The sequence below is a fragment of the Nicotiana tomentosiformis genome, chromosome 8, assembly GCF_000390325.3.
Source record: "Nicotiana tomentosiformis chromosome 8, ASM39032v3, whole genome shotgun sequence".
NCBI classification, from domain to species: Eukaryota; Viridiplantae; Streptophyta; class Magnoliopsida; order Solanales; family Solanaceae; genus Nicotiana; species Nicotiana tomentosiformis.
In genome coordinates this window covers 52,321,505-52,342,066 of record NC_090819.1, presented here as the reverse complement: position 1 = coordinate 52,342,066, position 20,562 = coordinate 52,321,505, and the positions used below count along the sequence as shown (strand labels likewise).

General features: G+C 39.2%; 1 protein-coding gene and 1 long non-coding RNA gene across 2 annotated transcripts; one reads left to right on the top strand and one right to left on the bottom strand.

The window, feature by feature from the left end:
• The first annotated feature begins 95 nt into the window (after positions 1-95).
• Positions 96-7,485, top strand: LOC117276961 (uncharacterized). Its single transcript, XR_011410030.1, has 4 exons — positions 96-1,658; positions 6,179-6,328; positions 6,927-7,182; positions 7,367-7,485. It is a non-coding gene; the product is annotated as an uncharacterized lncRNA (long non-coding RNA).
• A 4,506-nt stretch (positions 7,486-11,991) lies between these two features.
• Positions 11,992-12,483, bottom strand: LOC138897472 (uncharacterized). Its single transcript, XM_070183443.1, has one exon. The coding sequence runs from the start codon at positions 12,481-12,483 to the stop codon at positions 11,992-11,994; it is 492 nt and encodes a 163-aa protein (XP_070039544.1).
• Positions 12,484-20,562: the final 8,079 nt, after the last annotated feature.

The following is a 20,562-nucleotide window of genomic DNA, read 5'->3' as shown; positions in this document are numbered from 1 at the left end:
CAGATTAGTTCTGCGACAACTTATGCGGTCCGCATAATTTGTTGACCATAGCATTATTCATTTTGCGGTGCATTTTGTGGTCCGCAGATCTATTCTGTGATCGCATATGATATCCGCAGAATGTGTTTTCCCCTTCGTTTCTTTGCCATTTTCTTTGAATGTTTTTGCCGTATGCTCACTTCACTTCTTGACAGGAATGGCACCCAAGAAAACCCAAGCATCTATACACCCACCACAAATGTAAAGAGATGATCTGGAGCTATTATTCCGACATAACAGAAGTTCGGAGTTGATTCGGATGGAAAATTCTCAATTCGGAAGCTTTAAGTTGGAAGAATCGACTAAGGATTGACTTTTGAGTAAACGACATCAGAATCGGGATTTGAAGGTTCCAATAGGTTCGTATGATTATTTCGGACTTGGGATTTTATTCGGGTTGAGTATCGGGTGGTCCGGGAGCATTTCGGCACTTATTATCGAAAGTAGACCTTTTTGAAAGTTTTAGAATTTCATAAGTTTGCTTTGAAGTAGATTTTGATGTTATCGATATCTGTTTGGGGTTTCGAGCCTTGGAATAGTTTTGTATCGTGATTTGTGACTTACACCCAAAGTTTGGCATCATTACGGAATGTCTTGATATGATTCGGACGCATTCATCGAAGTTTGGAAGTTTGAAAGTTTAAAGAAGGATTTTGATTGTCGATTCATAGTTTTGGTGTTGTTTGGTGTGATTTGAGGCCTCGAGCAAGTTTGTTTCATCTTTTGGGACTGGTTGGTGTGATTGGACGGGGTCCCGGGGGCCTCGGGTGTGTTTCGAGGTCGTTTCGGACCAAGTTTGGCTTAGTTGCTGTTGCTAGTGTCTGTTGTCTGGTTTTTCTCTTCGGGAACGCGAAGGGATTCACACGTTCACGAAGAAGGATTTGTTGGCTGCTATTTTGGTGCTTCACATTCGCGATTGGGGCCTGGGAGATTTTTAGCCTTCGCGTTCGTGAAGGGTGCACCGCGTTCGCGAAGGTTCGCTTGGTAAAGCATCACGTTCGCGAGATTTGACTCGCGTTCGCGAAGGTCAGTTTTTGGAGCTGGAGCTAGAGCTGTTATTGCTTCGCGAACACGAGGGACTTGCCGCGTTCGCGAAGAAGGTCGGACTAGGCAGTGTGGTTTTAAAAACGGGGATTTGGCTTATTTCCACTTCACTTCTTCCATGGGAGCCGACTTTGGAGCCATTTTGGAACACCATTTTCATCGTCAATCATGAGGCAATTGATTTCTACAAGTTGTGAGTTAAATATATAAATTTAGGCTTGTAAATTCATGGAAATTTGTGGAAATTATGAGATCTTAAGAGAAAATCTATAAATTGGTATTTTTGGAATTTTACCACGAAATTGGACATGGAATTTGGAATAAATTATATATTTGAGTTCGTGGTATTATGGGTAAAGTTTATCTTCAAAAATTTCAAAATCCGGGCATGTGGGCCCGAGGATTGACTATATTGACTTTTCGAGCGGAGTTGGGAATTGTTATGAATTGATTTATTATGAGTATTAGAGTATATTGTTATTGGTTTGCACATTGTTTGACTAGTTTTGGAGCGACGAGCATCGGTTTGAGGTGTTAGAGTGGCGTTGGAGACTGTTATAAAACTTCAGAGCAAGGTAAGTCTCCTATCTAACTTTGTGAGGGGGAAACTACCCCATAGGTGATGTAATTTTTATGTGCTACTTGTTGTGGGTGCTATGCACGCATGAGGTGGCGAGAGTCCGTACGTGGCTAAAGCATGTTTATGTCCGGGTAGACTTAGGACTTCACCATGTCTTATATGAATTATTTGAACTCATTCTGTTGGCTTAACTGTAATGACCCGGCCGATTGTTTTGAGTATTACAGCCCCGTTCCCTCATTTACTGCTCAATTTATGCTTTTCAATTGTTGTATGACTTGTCGGGGTAATTGGTTCGGGTCCGGAAGGATTTAGGAATGAATTGAGACACTTAGTCTCATAATTTAAAACTTAAGTTGGAAAAGTTGACCGGATATTGGCTTATGTGTAAACGACCTCGGATTTAAATTCTGATGATTCCAATAGCTATGTATGATAATGTTTGACTTAGGAGTATGTCTGAAAAATTATTTGGAGGTCCGTAGTGGAATTAGGCTTGAAATGGCGAAAGTTGAATTTTTGGGGAGTTTGACCGAGGGGTTGACTTTTTGATATCGGGGTCGGAATCTGATTCTAGAAATTGGAATAGGTCCGTAATGTGAAATGTGACTTGTGTGCAAAATTTGAGGTCAATCAGACGTGATTTGATAGGTTTCGGTATCGGTTGTGGAAGTTGAAGTTTCAAAGTTCATTGATTTTGAATTTAGGTGTGATTCGTCGTTTCAACAATATAATTTAACAACTCTTAAATGTAATAAAAATACTCCAATAAATACCACATTCGATAAGAAATTATTAGGCAACAAAGCATACAATATTTTTAAATTATTTAGGAAACAAGTAATGACAAGCAGCAATTAATTGTGGAAATCATGGATAAAATAGGCAATTTAATATCTAATATACTAAATGTCAAGTAGCAATTAAGTCACATAAGTCAAATAAGCATGTAGTAATTATAGCATGAATTCAAGACTTAATATTTCTCGAGGAATATGAGAGAAACAATTAATATGATATAATACTCATAAAGAAAATAATTTATGATTTCCACATAAATATGCAAACAATCAATTTGACGACGTATAGGCACTCGTCACCTTGCCTATACATCATTACACATAAAATTCACGTAACAAATAATTCAAGGATTATATTCCCTTAAGTTAATGTTAACCACGACACTTACCTTGTTCCGCAGTTTCAAATGATCACTCGACCACAGCTTTTCCTTTCAAATTATTCTCCAAACCAATCAAACCTAGCAAATTATTTACCAATAATTCAATTTGAGCTTTAGAAATTATTCACAATTTGAAAGAGACTTAATTTAAGTTATTTTCGAAAAAGACAACCAAAAGTAAATAAGGGACCCACTTTTCGGAACCCGACGAAAAATCACGAAATCCGAACACCCGTTCCGATACAAGTTCAACCATACAAAGATTATCGAATTCCGACATCGGATTACCGTTCGAATCCTAAAATTATAGTTTATGAAGTTTCTATAATTTTTCTCAAATTTCCATCTCAAAATGCTAATTGAATGATGAAAACAATGATATATTCGTGTATATTAACCAAATCCGAGTTAGAATCACTTACCCCGATGAATTTCTTGAAAAACTCACGAAAAATCACCACAAACCGAGCTCTCTAGGTCCAAAAATGAAAAATAAGATGAAACCCTCATTTATATGGTACAACATCTGATCTCCCAATGTGCTGACCGCACATTTTTTTGTGCGGTCCGCACATCCCACGTTCTGCGGCCGCAATCCAAATTGTGCGGCCGTACTTCAACGGCTCTGCACTACCAGGATTCAGTAAATTAACCATAAATTTCTCTACAAATGTCCAAATGATTACGGTATAACTTTCTGGAAACTAGACTCAAAGGGCTACAACTTTCGTTTTTGAATCATCTCCAAATTCCTTGTAAATTAAAAGATATAAGCTTCCGAAGTCGGACCATCGAACCTGCAGAATCTCCTTTCTGCGGCCGCGAGAGGAATTCTGCGGACCGCACAATTTCAATTGCGCTCCGCACATGTTCAACCTCCGCACTTTGGGAGTTTGCGGCCGCACATCCACACTCCAAAATGTTCCCTCCGCACTTCAACTGTTCCAGAACATCATCAGAGTGCCCGAAATGCCCAAACTGGTTCAAAACTTACCCCGAAACTCACCCAAGCCACTCGGGACCCCATTCAAATATACCAACCAGTCACGTAACATAACACGGACCTACTCAAGGTCTTAAATCATGTCAAACAATGTCAAAACTACAATTCGCACCTCGATTCAGACTTAGGGGTTTATGAAATTTTCAATTCTATAACTCACGCCGAAACATGTCAATTCAATCCGAAATAATCTCAAATTTTGCAGGTAAGTCCCAAATGACATAAAGGAGCTATTCCAACTCTTGGAATCTCAATCCGAGTCCGATATCGATAAAGTTAAATTCACGGTCAAACTTTAAAAATCTTTAGCCTTTAGATTTCTAGTTTCCGTTAAATGGCGATAATTTGAGTTAGGGACCTTCGAATTCTATTCTGAGTATACGCTCAGTCCTAAATCATGATACGGACCTAACAGAACTGTCAAAACACTGATCTAGGTCTGTTTGCTTAAAACGTTGACCGAAGTCAATTCGGTTGAGTTTTAAAGCTCTATTTCACATTTTAATCAATTTTTCACATAAAAACTTTTCGAAAAATTTACGAACTGTGCACCTAAGTCGAGGAATATTGAAAGGTGCTATTTGAGGTTTTAGAATACAGAAATAATTATTAAATTTAAAGATGACCTATCGGGTCATCACAATAGTACATTGTTATTTTTTTGATTTTCTGGTATGCTTTTGTATTATATAATAGTTTTTATAGTTATAGTCAGTTGTGGGAACTGGGAACGACCCCATATAATTGTATACCCTATTGGTATAGCTATATAATATATTGGTATCACATGTTTGTTGGAACCTCAATTGCGGGAACGACCCAATACAACTATATACCATGTTGGTATAGCTATATACTATATTGGTATCATACCTTTCTGGCTGTATTAAGTTCATTTAATTGGTAAGTTATTATAATTTTCTTTAATAATAGTAGTATAGTACAATATCTTAAAATACTTTATTATATTAATATGTGGTCTATTTTTTAATTTTTCTCTTTATGCATGTGTGTTATGTAATATTAGAATAGTCATATATAGTTGGGAGGAATTAACTAGTAGAATTGTATACCCTGTTGGTATAATTATATGCCATATTGGTATCATATGCTAGTTGTAATATTTTTGGTTATTTTAGCTGCATTTTTAAGTGAATTCTATTTCTGAAATTATCTATATGATCATGTTTTGTATTGTTGAGATTCCCTTGTGCCTATGGACATAGAGTATGTGTAAGTAATAGCTTTTATAGTTATAGACAGTTGTTGGAACGATCCCGTACAACTATATACCCTGTTAGTATAGCTATACACTATATTGATATATTGGTATCATATGCTTTTGGATCCTTTTTTGGTTGTATTGGCTGTATTGGCTGCATTTAATTGGTACACTATTTGATTTTCCTTTAATAATAGTAGTATCGTACAATATCTTGAAAATACTTTATAGCTGCATACCTTTTTGATTTTTCTCTTTATGCATGTGTGTTATGTAATAGTACTATAGTTATTTATAGTTGCCGGAAATTATCCAGTAGAACTGTATACCCTGTTGGTATAGTTATATTCCATGTTGGTATCATATGGTAGCTATAACATTTTTTTGGTTGTTTTAGTTGTATTTTTAAGTGAATTCTATTTTTGGAATTATTTATATGAACATGTTTTGTAGTGTTAGGATTTCCTTGTGCCTATGGACATAGATTATAAACCAAAGGTAGATTGGGATACCAACTGCCATGTTATTCATCTGTTGAAAGAGAATTTAACAACGACGCAACTTCGGATGTTTAAGAAAACATGCTTTGAATATTTTTTGGATCTGCCACCAGTTATTATGCAGATTCGGGTTATGCACCATTTACTTATTAGAGAAGTACATCATGAGGTGAAAAATGAGATGTGGTTTGTAGTGAGTGATTCTAGGTTGCGCTTTGATTTGGGTGAATTTGCACTCGTTACTGGGCTGAAATGTAAGGGTGATACAAGTATAGAGAGCATACCAGCGAAAAGGTTGATTTCAAAATATTTTGGGACTGCATCTGTGACACTGGCCCAACTAGTAGACTGTTTTATGAAGACGAAATGGGAGACAGATGATGATGCGTTGAAGATAGTAGTTCTTTATTTTGTGAACAACTTCTTACTTTCTATGCTCAAAATAAAGGCTATTTCACGGTCTTACATTGACTTGTTTGAGTGCGGTAATTTTAATAATTATCCTTGGGGTATAGATGTTTATAAAGCTATAATCGACTCATGTTCCAACATGTTTCAAGAAAAGCCTTCTTTTTATAGACTCGGTGGCTTCTCGTTGGCTTTACAGATTTGGTTGCATGAATGCTGCCCAAGTTTGGATGGTCGCTTTATTGATCATATTAGAAACAACCTTCCACGAATTTTGAATTGGGTAGTCAAAGATCAACTACGGAATAAGCAAGTTGCTTTGCAAATATTTAGCTTGCAATGCGAGCAGGTAATTTTCTCATATTTTAATTGCATCTTTTAATGTTTTGGTACAATAGTTTAGTCACAGGTAGTTGTAGCAATATCCTAGAGTAATGATATACTCTGTTGGTATATATGTATACCATATTGGTATCATACCATAGGGATCGTTTCTGCTACTTATACTTTTAATTTTTTCATACTTTTATTGCATCTTTTAATATTTTGGTACAATAGTTTAGTTACAGGTAGTTGTACCAATATCCCAAAGCAATGATATACTTTGTTGGTATACATGTATACCATATTGGTATCAGTTGGTATACATGTATATCATATTTGTATCATATGATAATAGGGATCTTTTCTGCTATTTATACTTTTATTGCTACTTATACTTTTAGTTTTCTCATACTTTTATTGCATCTATTAATGTTTTGATACTGTAGTTTAGTCACAGGTAGTTGTAACAATATCCCAAAGCAATGATATACTCTATTGGTATACATGTATATCATATTTGTATCATATGGTAATATGGATCTTTTCTGCTAATTATACTTTTATTATATCTTTCCATGTTTTATTATCATTTCTATTTCTACTAGTGTCATTAATAATTGCAGCTAAAGAACATCACCCCAATTGATGCTGAGAAACAACTATTTGATGTTCGTGGTCTAAACTTTGAAATTGAAGTTGATTGCACTGACAGTCAGCCTGATAGCTTTCGGGTTTTTGGTACTCAATTGCCAAAGACACAAAGTATGCATCAAAGTACTGGAGGTGATTCCGAACCAACCAATGATGAGGTAATGAAGGAGTTACAAGGTTTGAAGCTTTTTGTAGAGACCAAGTTTGAGGAGGTGCTTGCAGCTATTGGTAAGCAGTCAATGAAACCATAGGGAAATTCAACGGTATTGTTCTTTTATATAATATAATGCTATAGTATATTGTTGAAAGATGCAATATATGATTATAACATACTATTACATTCTTTACTTTTAGTGCACATAGTATTTTTGTAATACACATAATAATAAAATTATTATTTTCTCATTTTCAGCATAAGCAAAAGGATAATGCTCCTTACTTTGGTGAGATGCATAAAGATTATGACCAGTTTGAAAGGGGCGACAGTGGGAATGATCCTGTATTTATTGGAGATAGCACGCCCAAAGCGTCTTCTAGTATGTAAATCACAGATTTGGTTTTTTTTTCTTTAATATAATATAATGTTATAGTATATTGTTGAAAGATGCAATATATGATTATAACATACTATTCCATTCTTTACTTTTAGTACACATAGTAAACGACCACCGTAGTAGTGTCAAACAGTCCGAAAATGTTACGACGAACGAACAGCCCACCACCCTGCATTTATGTGGTATTTCTCCATACCCTTCCTCCTCCAAAACTCCATAAAACAGTAGTAAAACATGCAATCCAACAGTAACAAAAACAGTCCACAAAACAGTCCGCTACAAGTGAATAACTCGAACTCATGGCTTTCTATCACCGTCCCGTGAGTTCTTACACTTATAGAACGACTTTCCATACATCTCGAGAAGAAAAAATGGATAAAAGAGATCAGTAAACTTACCTTGTTTGTTGAATAACTTAGATCCTATCTTGGTTCTTCAAACTCTAGGTTTTACCTCCAACTAGAACTTGAAAAGGAGAGAAATTCAATTAGGGTTTGTGTGTAATATTTGGGAGGATGTTTGCAGGGGTTTAGGTCTGGTTATTATGCCCTCTTATTAGTGTATTATATGAACAAAATAGGCCTTTAAAATATCTCTTTGGACGACCCAAACTGGCCCATTTTTGGACTCTCATTTAAGCAAGTAGGTGACACACCTACTTGTCACCTAGCATCTTGCGCAGTCTCGTAAAAATGCATATATCCCTCTACTCTGATGTTGTATTGACAAACGGTTTAATGTGTTAGAAACTAGACTCGTAGATATTCAATTTGATGGGTGGAAACCCCCATAACTCTAAGTATATTGGGAGAAAATTGTAGTTATATGTGACCCAAATGTCAGTAAAACTTATGAACATAACTTGTGATGACTTTCATCGACTTTTGTTTCACAACTCACTTGACTTCAAAACATAACACAAGACTATCATACGACTAACATATCTCATAAAATAACCTCCTTATCATATTAAGAACCCTAGTATAACCCCAAAAGTACATGTTATAACATTCCCAACTTGTCAACTTTCGACGAAACATTATTTTCTTCAATCCCTTTAGCTTCTGAACCTTCCAACCCTCTTTGTACTTGTTGTTCATGATCTTCAATATTTGTAACCTCTGAGGTAACATGAATAACTTACTTTATATACTTTCAAAGATGATCTCATTTTTGGTCATACATTAGTTTGCTTACGACGCACTTTTACGTACGAAAATATAGGGTGTAACATCATTCCCCCTTAGGAATATTCGTCCTCGAATGTTTACTCTTAGAGACTTTGGAAAATTTTTGCCAGAGTATCCTCTATACACTAGACTAAAACCAACCTGCACACAACCAGAAAACATACTATACATGCCACACATGGCCAATGTCTATAAATAGCAACAGTTGGCCTCACACGGCCGTCAATCATAAATACTGAAAGTCAAAAATAAGAGCTTACCTGATGACCTACTGGCCTGAATAGAGCTGTGCTGATGTATCCCATCTCGAGCCATATCTTCAGTTTGAAATAGGTGGGGGTATTTAGACTTCATTTCTTCCTCCGCTTCCCACGTCATCTCTTCCACATTCTTGCTTCTTTATAAAACCTTCACAGAGGCTACCTCCTTATTTCGTAGTTTGCAGATTTGTCGGTCTACGATGGCAACTGGAACTTCCTCGTATGATATGTTATCCGTAATCTGTACATCATCAGTGGGCACCACTCGAGTAGGATCTCCAATGCACTTCCGTAGCATAGATACGTGAAAAACCGGATGGACAGACTCCAATTCCGAGAGAAATTCTAACTCATAAGCTACTTGGCCCACTCTCCGAATAATCCTATAAGGCCCAATATACCGTGGGCTAAGCTTGCCTTTCTTTACAAACCTCGTCACGCCCTTCATAGGCGACACCTTTAAGAATACCCAGTCATCAACCCCAAACTCTAAGTCTCGTTGATGCACGTCAGAATATGACTTATGATGACTCTGGGCTGTCAACAATCACTCCTGGATAAGCTTTACCTTCTCTACGGCCTGCTGAATCAAGTCTGGCCCATGTAACCTAGATTCTCTAACATCAAACCACCCAATAGGAGATCTGCACTTACGCCCATACAAAGCCTCATACGGAGCCATCTGGATACTAGAGTGGTAACTGCTATTATATGAAAACTCGATAAGAGGTAGATGTTCATCCCAACTTTTTTTAAAATCCAGCACACATGCTCATAACATATCCTTGAGCATCTGAATTGTGCGCTCAGCTTGTCCATCAGTCTGTGGATGAAAAGCTGTGCTATGATTCACCTGAGTCCCTAGACCTCTCAGAAATGACCTCCAGAAATGTGTTGTAAACTAGGCCCCACGGTCAAATATAATAGATACTGGTACTCCGTGTAGCCGCACTATCTCCTTAATATATAACTTTGCATAATATTCGGTTGTATATATAGATCTGACTGGTAGGAAATGGGATGATTTCGTGAGCCTATCGACTATCACCCATATAGGACATTGGGCGACAAACTTAGCAATGTTCTTCTTCATATCGTTCCACCAGTACACATCATTATTGTCATGATACATCTTCGTCGACCCAGGATGAATGGAGTACCACGAATAATGTGCCTCTAACATAATCCTGTCTCGTAGCCCTGCTACATCTGGAACACATAGAAGACCTCTATATTTAAGAATCGTATCTCCTTTGAGCTCTAACAACATCTTCTTCTGCTGCGGAACTTGCTCTCTCAACTCGACCAACTCTGGGTCCTCGTACTGCCTTTCCTTGACTTCAGCTATGAGAGATGATTTTGCTATGTTTTGGAGTACAACTCCACCATCATTAGAATCTACTAACCGAACCCCCAAACAAGCCAATTGATGAATCTCTCTAGCTAATTGTCTTTTCTCAACCTCTACATGTGCTAAGCTACCCATAGATCGGCGACTTAAGGCATCTGCTACAACATTAACTTTTCCTGGATGGTAGAGAATGTTAACATTGTAATATTTCAATAACTCTAGCCATCACCTCTGTCTCAAATTCAACTCTTTTTGCTTGAAGATATATTGCAGGCTTTTATGATCTGTAAACACATCAACATGAACATCAAATAAATAATGCCGCCATATCCGAAGTGCATGGACAAGCACAGCTAGCTCGAGGTCATGGATTGGATAATTCCTCTCATGATTCCTCAACTGCCTTGAAGCATATGCAATTACCTTCCCATTTTGCATCAGGACACATCCTAACCCGACACATGAGGCATCACAATACACGGCATAACCCTTTGGACCCTCTGGAAGTGTTAGAACTGGCGCTGAGGTCAACCTATTCATAAGCTCTTGGAAACTCCGCTCGGAAGCCTCTGTCCACTGAAACTTAGCTTCTTTCTAAGTCAGCTTCGTCAATGGTGCCGAAAGGGAAGAAAAACCCTCTACGAACCTCCGGTAGTATCCTACTAAGCCTAGAAAGCTACGAATCTCTGTGGGAGTTGTAGGTTTGGGCCAGGATTTCACGGCCTCAATCTTCTGAGTGTCTACCTTTATACCTTCATCGGATACAATATGCCCCATGAATGCTACAGACTTCAACCAGAACTCACATTTATAAAACTTAGCATGCAACTTACGATCACGGAGGGTTTGGAGTATAGCTCGTAGGTGCTCCGAATGCTCCTCCTCTGAACGTGAATAAACTAAAATATCATCAATAAATAATATCACGAATAGATCTAAAAATGGACGGCAAACGCTATTCATCAAGTCCATAAATATGGCGGGTGCATTTGTCAACACGAAGGACATGACAAGGAAATCAAAGTGGCCATATCAGGTCCTGAAGGCTGTCTTTGGAATATCTTTCTCCCGAACTCTGACCTGGTGGTACCTCAAATCTATCTTTGAAAAGCATCTAGCCCTCTGCAATTGATCAAACAAGTCATCGATCCTTGGAAGTGGATACTTATTCTTAATGGTCACCTTGTTCAGCTGCCTATAATCGATACACATCCTCAGCGACCCGTCTTTCTTTCACACAAACAGTACTGGTGTACCCCAAGGTGAGGTACTGCGTCTGATGAAACCTTTCTCCAGCAAATCTCTTAACTGCTCCTTCAACTCCATCAATTCAGTAGGTGCCATTCTATATGGAGGGATGGATATTAGTTGAGTTCCCGGAAGCAAATCGATGCTAAAATCAATCTCTCACTCTGGAGGAATACCTGGAAGCTCATCTGGAAACACATATGCGTACTCTTTGACTACTGTAATAGACTGAAGTGTAGGTAGCTCAGCATATGTATCTCTAACTCACACAATATGATAAATACACCCTTTTGCGACCATTTTCCTCACCTTCAGATAGGAAATAAAGATACCTCTGGGTGTCATTGTATTACCTACCCATTAAAGGACTGGCTCACCTGGAAAATAAAATCTGGCTGCCTTTGCTCGGCTATCAACTGTGGCATAGCAAGCTGCTAACCAGTCCATGCCCATGATAAATCAAAATCCATCATCTCTAGCTCAACTAGGTCGGCTGAGGTCCGACGACTACAAACTGTCACTGTACAACCTCGGTTAACCCGTCTAGGAATAATCGGTTCTCCGACCAGTATAGATACTACAAAAGGATCACTTATTATTACAGGCACTATACCAAACTTCCCCACGACAAATGGGGTAATATACGATAAAGTAGATGCCGGATCTATCAAGGCATACGCATTGTGAGAGAAAATGGTCAATATACCGATCACAACATCTGGTGAAGACTCTTGGTCCTGTCGACTAGCTAAAGCATAGATACGATTCTGATTACCACCTGAACTGGAACCTCTACCTCTGCCTCGACCTCTACCAGCCGAAGACTGAGACTCGCGCCCTGAAGGATGCGCGGACATATATGATCCTGTTGCTGAACTCGCTGGTTGTGCCATACCCCCAGAATCTCTATTTGGGAAATCTCGCATCATATGCCCCGGACACCCACATGTATAACAAGCATCATAACTTGCTCTGCATTGTCCCAAGTGTCCTCTACCGTAGATGTCACACCACGGCGAAAATGACCATGTGTGCCCTGAACCTCGATGTCGCTGCAAACCTAATGCTCGTGAGCTCTCACTTGGTTCTGACTGAGTATAGCGGTCATACTTGTAACCCTATAACTGAGGTGGCGGAGGCCTAGGTGGTCGTCCGCAGTAATGGGGCCTATAACTACCCTAAGACTACTCTTGAGACCTAGCAAATCTCATCCTCTTATGATGCCCTTGCTCAGTCCTCTCTATACCCTGCTACCGATACCTACCCCTTTCTATATTCTGGGTGAATGCCTGAATCCGGGAGATATCCATACTATCCTGCAATGCAGCGGTGGCACTTGCCTCGGTCAACTCTGGGGCTAATCCTGCTATAAACTTGTGGATCCTGTCCCGTATAGTAGCAACTATGGATGGTGCATATCTAGCCAGTGAGTCAAAACGGAGACTATACTCTCGGACACTCATATTGCCCTGCTTGAGGGCTAGAAGCTGATCAACTCGAGCCTGCCAGATATTTCGCGGTAAGTACTGGTCAAGGAAGGCATCTGAAAAAGTCTCCCAAACAGCTGGAGGTAAATCACGTCCCCTGGACCTCTCCCATCCCTCGTACCAAAGGATGGCTATATCTCAGAGTCGAAACGCTGCTAGCTCAATTATCTCTTTCTCCGTGGCATGCAAAACCCGAAAGATCCTATAAAGCTGATCTATGAAATCCTGCAGGTCCTCCCTCTTATCTGTCCCTATGAACTCTAGGGGGCTCAAAGTAATAAACTCTTGGACCCTTGAACTCCCAGACCCCTCAAAAGATCCTGCACTAGCTAATGCCCTAGCGTGTTGCTGGGTAGCTACCAACTGTGTCAACAAATGCACCGCACTCCTTAAGTCCTGATCTGATGGAAGTGGAGGGGGAACTGGATGTGTGGTATCCCTAGGAATCTTCTCATCTGGTGGAGGAGCCTGTAACGGCTGAGTCGGGGTCTCGCCCTGGGCCTCAGACTAGGCCCCATCTACTGGGAGTACCCTACTAGTCACCTCACTCACTGCTGTGTCTCTCCTCTGACCAGCCGTAGTCTTCCTAGTTATCGTCATCTGTGTATGCAAACACAAACACGTAAGTTTAACTCAAATTTTCTATAACTCAGTTCTACAGCACGATTTAGATTTGAAAGAAGGGTAACCAACTCCTAAATTCCCTGTAGTTCCCTGCTTATATAATGTGGTGTTCAACACATCTATAAATAAGACCCTACTAGACATGGCTTGTAGACTCCCTAGGACTGAACTGCTCTGATACCAAGTTTGTCACGCCCCAAACCTAGGGGCGAGACCGGCACCCGGTGCCTTACTTAACCTAGCGTACCAACTTGCGACTGAGGGACTCTGAACATACAATGTCATACTTTGGCCATGGGGCCACATTGCAAGACAATTTGTGAAGCAAAATATAAAATAGAACGGAAACTAGTTTTGACTAAACATCAATAAAAAACTGGGACGACAAGGCCGTCATAACTACTACAGCTGACAAACCAACAAAATATACATACAAAGCCTACAAGCCCAACATGCTGCACTAACTGACAGGATATGTCTACAAGCCTCTACTGATGGATGTACTATGATCAAAATAGGGCCTCGACCTACCCATAACATATATACATAGATACACAATATGTACACAAAACCCTAGATCCAGCAACTTCAAAGGACGTGGAGCTTACCGATCAAGCTGAACTCGGGAAACACCTACTGAGGAGGTCTACCCGTCTGTCTATCTGAACCTGCACGCATGAAATGCAGCATCCCCAGAAAAGGGACATCAGTATGAAATAATGTACCGAGTATGTAAGACAAAAAAATAACTTAAAGCTAAAAATGAACTGATAATATAATAACTGAAAGTAAATGGGAGTCAAAGATGATCTGGAGATATACTTACCTGCTAATACTGACTCAACTCTCTCAATATAGTAAGTAAAATAAATGTCCGGCCCTATAAGGCTCGATACGTGTAACTGCTCAGCCATAGTAGGCTCGCTCATAGGCAGTCGGCCATACTAGGCTAGGTATCTCGTCCATTCTGGTCTCTCTCATAGGCGCTCGGCCACAGTAGGCTCAGTAAATAAACTACCATATGATCATAGGTTACCCAATAGGGGCCTGCCCATCAATTATTACTCTTTTGGCTGGAAGAAGACAATACTTAACCGAATATAAAGTCCTAAAAAGGGAGAATACTGTAACTTATGAAACTAGGATAATGTACATAAGTTCAGAAATACAAACTACTCTTTATGCCTCGTTATCAAACTCATGTAGTTACGGGATCATACCAAAATAAAGAAAGGTTTAGCCTTAACATACCTTATCACAATCTTTCCAATTACCAAGTTTAACTCGGATCTTCGCACCTTAATCTACAACAACGATAATAATACTATTATTAAGTTACGAAAGGTACAACTATCGCACAACGAACGACAAGCTTATTTTGTATTAAAACGGGCAGCATCTCCCTTATAATTCTTACTTCCTCCAAATTCTAAATAACACCAACAAAATAATAACACAACAATATCAACATATATACATTATTTTCCAACCTTATATACACCACAAAATACTTCAAAATAGCCCAACACACCCCAATCTCTTCATACACAAAACGACCACTGTAGTAGTGTCAAACATCTCAAAAATGTTACGACGAATGACCAGACCACCACCCTGAATTTATGTGGTGTTTCTACACACCCTTCCTCCTCCAAAACTCTATAAAACAGTAGTAAAATATGCAATCCAACAGCAACACAAAACAGTCCACAAAACAGTATGCTACAAGTGAATACCTCGAACTCACGACTTCCTATCACCGTCCCGTGAGTTCTTACACTTATAGAACGACTTTCCATATATATATCCAGCAAAAAAAATGGATAAACGATATCAGTAAACTTACCTTGTTTGTTGAATAGCTCAGCTCCTATCTTGGTTCTTCAAACTCTAGGTTTTACCTCCAACTAGAACTTGGAAAGGAGAGAAATTTAATTAGGGTTTGTATGTAATGTTTGGGAGGATGTTTGTAGGGGTTTAGATCTGGTTATTGTGACCACTTATCAGTGTATTATATGAAATAAATAGGCCTTTAAAAGGTCTCTTTGGACGACCCGAACTGGCCCATTTTCGGACTCTCATTTAAGCAAGTAGGTGACACACCTACTTGTCACCTAGCAGCTTGCGCAGTCTCGCAAAAATGCATATATCTCTCTACTCCAATGTCGTATTTACAAATGGTTTAATGAGTTATAAAATAGGCTCATAGATCTTCAATTTTATGTGTTGAACACCCCATAACTCTAAGTATAGTGGGAGAAAATCGCAGTTACGTTTGACCCAAAATTCAATAAAACTTATGAACGTAACTTGTGATGACTTTCATTGACTTTTGTTTCACAACTCGCTTGAATTCAAAAAATAACACACGACTATCATACGACTAACATAACTCATAACATAACCTCGTTATCATATTAAGCACCCTAGTCTCACCCCAAAAGTATATGTTATAACATTTCCAACTTGTCGACTTTCGACAAAACATTATTTTCTTCAATCCCTTTAGCTTCTGAACCTTCCAACCCTCGTTGTACTTGTTGTTCATGATCTTCAATATTTGTAACCTCTGAGGTAACATTATTAACTTACTTTATATACATTCAAAGATGATCTCATTTTGGTCCTACATTAGTTTGCTTACGACGCACGTTTACGTATGAAAATATAGGGTGTAACAGTCGTAACGCGACGTTAAATCAGGCGCTTGTTGGGAGTCAACACAATTTTCATTGCTTTCATAGCTTAGCTTTTTAATTTTTTTAGTTAGAGTAGACTAGAGTTTGCATTTTCTTTGTAGACATAGAATTTATAGGTAGAATGGTGTGAGGTATGTAAATTGGATATATAAAGGGCTCGAGGGATCGGGATATTATTAATAAAATAAAATAAATAAATAAAACATCGAAACAGCGCCCAGGCCAGCGCCCTACGCTGCCTGGGGTGCCATTTACAGCATGTCAAAATCCCCCAGCGCCAGGCCTAGCATGGGGCGCTGGGCTGGGGGGTGCAGGTGAGTTCAAATTTTTTTATATTTTATTTTTGTTTTTGGTTATTAAATTAATGCCCATACCCATAGAACCCGACCCATATACCAGTCTATACTAACATTATAACCCACCTTATAACCCATACCCACCCCCAACATAAATTATAACATAACTCAAATAAACACCCCCCCCCCCCAAACACCTGTTACTCTATCTCTCTCTCTCACGCTCTCTTCTCTTCTCCCGACCATTCTCCCTCCTCTCTCTCAAATTTGTCAAGTTTCTCTCTTGCTCTCATCCTAAATCCTACATGTATGTTTTCTTCTTCTTCTTCTTCTTCTTCTTCCTCTTCTTCTTCTTCTTCTTCTTCTTCTTCTTCTTCTTCTTTCTCTTTTAATTGGTAGATTATAATAAACAACCTCCTCCCAAAAGCCATAATCCCCACATTATTCTCCTAAGTTGCTTCTTAAGACTTGTTCTATGGTGGGTGGCCCGAATGTGGGACGAAATTGGTTTGTGGTTGTATTGTATACGGAGTAGTAAACTAAAATTCCCTCTACTTCGTGGAAATTTGGGAGGGCCACCATGTTCCACCATTGTTAAACTAAGTTGCACACACTTCAAGCCCACAAGGTATTTGTTAAAATATTTGAATGAGTATTTTGTGCACCGGTGAAGTCTGAGTAACCGAGTATAGTTGTATGTGATATCGGGCTACGTGTGGGGTGTTTGGGAATAATTCTACCTGCTTAGGATCTTGGTTTCAATGTACACATGCCGCCCACACAATGTATCCTATACTATGTATATTGTAGCACTTTGTAGGATTGGCTAATTTAGTGTAGTAGTTGTAAAAATTAAGTACCATATGACACTTGCTTGCATTGAGGTTAATTCACTTCACAATGATCAATCACTTATTTGTGTGGCATAGTTAATGCCTTTTAGCTATTGTGCGGCATGGGGAAGTCTTGAGTACCCATTGCCTTGTGGTGCAATACTTGTGCATTTTAAACCACGATTGTGAGTATAATATATTGAGCCTTCAGTTTTAAGTGTGGGGTCATTTTTGACTCGCACGATAACCTTAGGCGGATTTTTTGATTCGTTCTCACGTTCATGCTTATTTGTGTTGTAGCTTGCGATGGCTCATGATGGTGTAAACAAGACCAAGGGAGTAGGAAAGTCCTCAACCACTACTCTCGCGCCTAAAAAGCGCAAGCAAGGAGAATGATCCTCTAGGCAAGCTAAAGGGAATCAAGTTGCTGAAGGATCATAACAGGCACCATTGCAACTGAGGCCTTGTTTGAAACTAGTCAGTGCTGCTGCTATCGCATGGCATAGGGACTCCGTGCTATATGGGCGGTATGTCTCCGAAATGGGCATTAATGTGAAAGCTTTAGAAAAGAACATCCCGGATGTGCTTGGCCGGTTGCGAGCACTGAACATGGAAAAATTCCTAGAATGCCCCGGCTATGTAAATTTGAGCATGGTGCGAGAACTGTATGCAAATTGGAATGCGGACTTGTTCAGGTCACATGTCCGTGGAAAAGACGTACCACTAAATAGGCGAGCCTTATGTGAATTTTTGGGGCTTGAGAACTCTGACCCGCGGAGGCTACACAAATTTGTCAAAAGCCCAAGCTACACGGCGATACGTCACACTCTTTGTGGCATCGATTCAAATGCCAAGTGGACCAGAAAAAAGTGTGATATCCATCTTGAGATGGTTCGCTCTAATTTCAACAAGACCGCCAAAGTGTGGAGAATTTCGTGCAGGCCCAACTCATGCCAGTTGAACACAATAGCGAATGCACTCGAGCTCGAGTGTGTGTGATATTCTTTTTGATGACTGGGAGACCCATTAATGTGGGTGAGATCATGCTGGGGGAGATGGCCCGTACACGATTTGGGCAGCAGATTAAGAGGTTTTTCTTTCGCAATTTGCTCACGCAGTATATGCTCTCCCGGGAGGTGCTGAATACCCCGGGTATGATGAGGTGGTAGAGGCTCCTAAAGGGCTGTTGGACATCACATCTTTGTTGGAGACTACGTCTAAACTCACTCAAGCACCACAAAATGAAAGATATGAGAACTTCAACATGTATCTCTATATAACTCCTTAAATGTAATTATGAGCAGGATGGGTGTATCATGGGTGTATCAGACGAGGAGCGTATGCATTTCCGCAATAATTTGTCTAGTTCTTCTAAAGAAATATTGGGGATTGTGCCTGGCAGCCCCGTTTACTCATCGGAGGATGAGAACACTCACAAAGGCTCCGACAAGGAGGATGAGATTGGTGATGATGTCACGGGGCCTATGGCTTTGGTGCCTCTGGGACCTGATGATGATGCACCCGAAGCTGCGGATGGCGGGCATGCTAAGGAGGAAGACTCCAACTATCAGGGAGTTTTCTTTTCACCCTACTCTGTTTTATATTTTTACATGCATCGGGGATTATGCATATGCTAAAGTGTGGGGTGGGAGAACTACTGCTTGTGATGTATTTTGTATAAATTGTATCAAATTGTTTTTCTTTATTAGTTTTTACTTAGTCTAGTTTTTAGTCTAGTTTGTTTTAGAAAAAAGAAAAAAAATAGAAAAATGCAAAAAGAAAAACAAAAAATTAGAAAAAGCTCGGACTTTTCCCGATGATGGATATATTGGACAATTTTCTTGAGGGATAAATCCGATTAAGAACACCAAAAAGATTTTTTTAGGATAGTTAGGTAGTATCCCTTGGTTTTTCTTTGGGCGACAGTTCTTTTCCAAGGGTATAGCTCGAACCGGGTACTTTATTATTTTTTTAGGAGTAGGTTAGGAAGAAACTAAGTTGCTCTGAGATACCTAGTGACATGTCTGGTGCTGGCATATTAGGCTATGACATGCGATCTATCTTCCCGTACATTTGGTTTGAATTGTGATGCCTGAGTAAAATAAATAGCCTATTTTGTGACGCCTTTTCTCAGTTGTTTGACTTGTATGCTATATAGTGCATTATTGCTTAAAATTTTCAATTATATATGCTTGCTTGACTTGAGAGTTGAACATAACCGTCCTGATTGAGTCATGTGCAATGTGTGTGTGAGGTATTGTGGTCTTCTGTGCTATCCTGTGTAGTCTAGAACTTGCCCCGTGTGTTAATCGAAGCGAAATTGTTAAGTTGTGCTAATCTAGGGGATGACGTAGGCATTTTTTGCTTTATCATAGATGTGCTTGTCACTTGAAGATAAAATTTGTTGTTGCTAGCCCCTTTGAGCATATAGACTTTTTCTTTGGCATCCACATTACAAGTTGTATCCCTATTTTGTTCTTAATTTGAGATTGTTGAACCTTAACCTCCTTGGGCACTTAGGCGCTAAAACAAGTATGGTGAGAGATTGGAGAGTAGCTTTCAAGTGGAACCATGGAGGGGCCCTTTGGTGCACTAAAGTTGAAAAAAGAAAGGTCACTAGCCGATGAACTTTAATGTATGGAGTGTGTGTAAAAAAGAAAAAAGAAAAAACTGCAAGAAAAAAAATGATAGTCAAATAATGTAGAAAAACACACACCTCCTAATCTTACTAATTTGTGCTAGTGGGAGTATAGAAGTGCTTAATAGAAAAAAGGGCTATGTTGTATATGGTTTGTGGCGAGTGAATTGGTTGAGAAGAATATATGCTCGATTCATGAGTGTGGTGTATTATGGTGCTTAGGAGGGTGAGTCATTATTCCTAAATGTATCCTACCCGTCCCTTAGCCTACATTACAACTTTAAAGTCCTAATTGATCATAGACTTGGCTAGCTTAGATTAGTAGAGATGTATATTATGGGCAAGCTTATAGTACGACCACCAAATGCACATGAAATTCTTTATGAGAGTGAGCGAATTTTGTTCAATTGTGTGATGTCCTTAAATTA

What these genes read in the sequence shown, in the direction of transcription:
- LOC138897472 (XM_070183443.1), bottom strand. Translation starts at nt 12,483, where the DNA reads ATGCGAGATTTCCCAAATAGAGATTCTGGGGGTATGGCACAACCAGCG.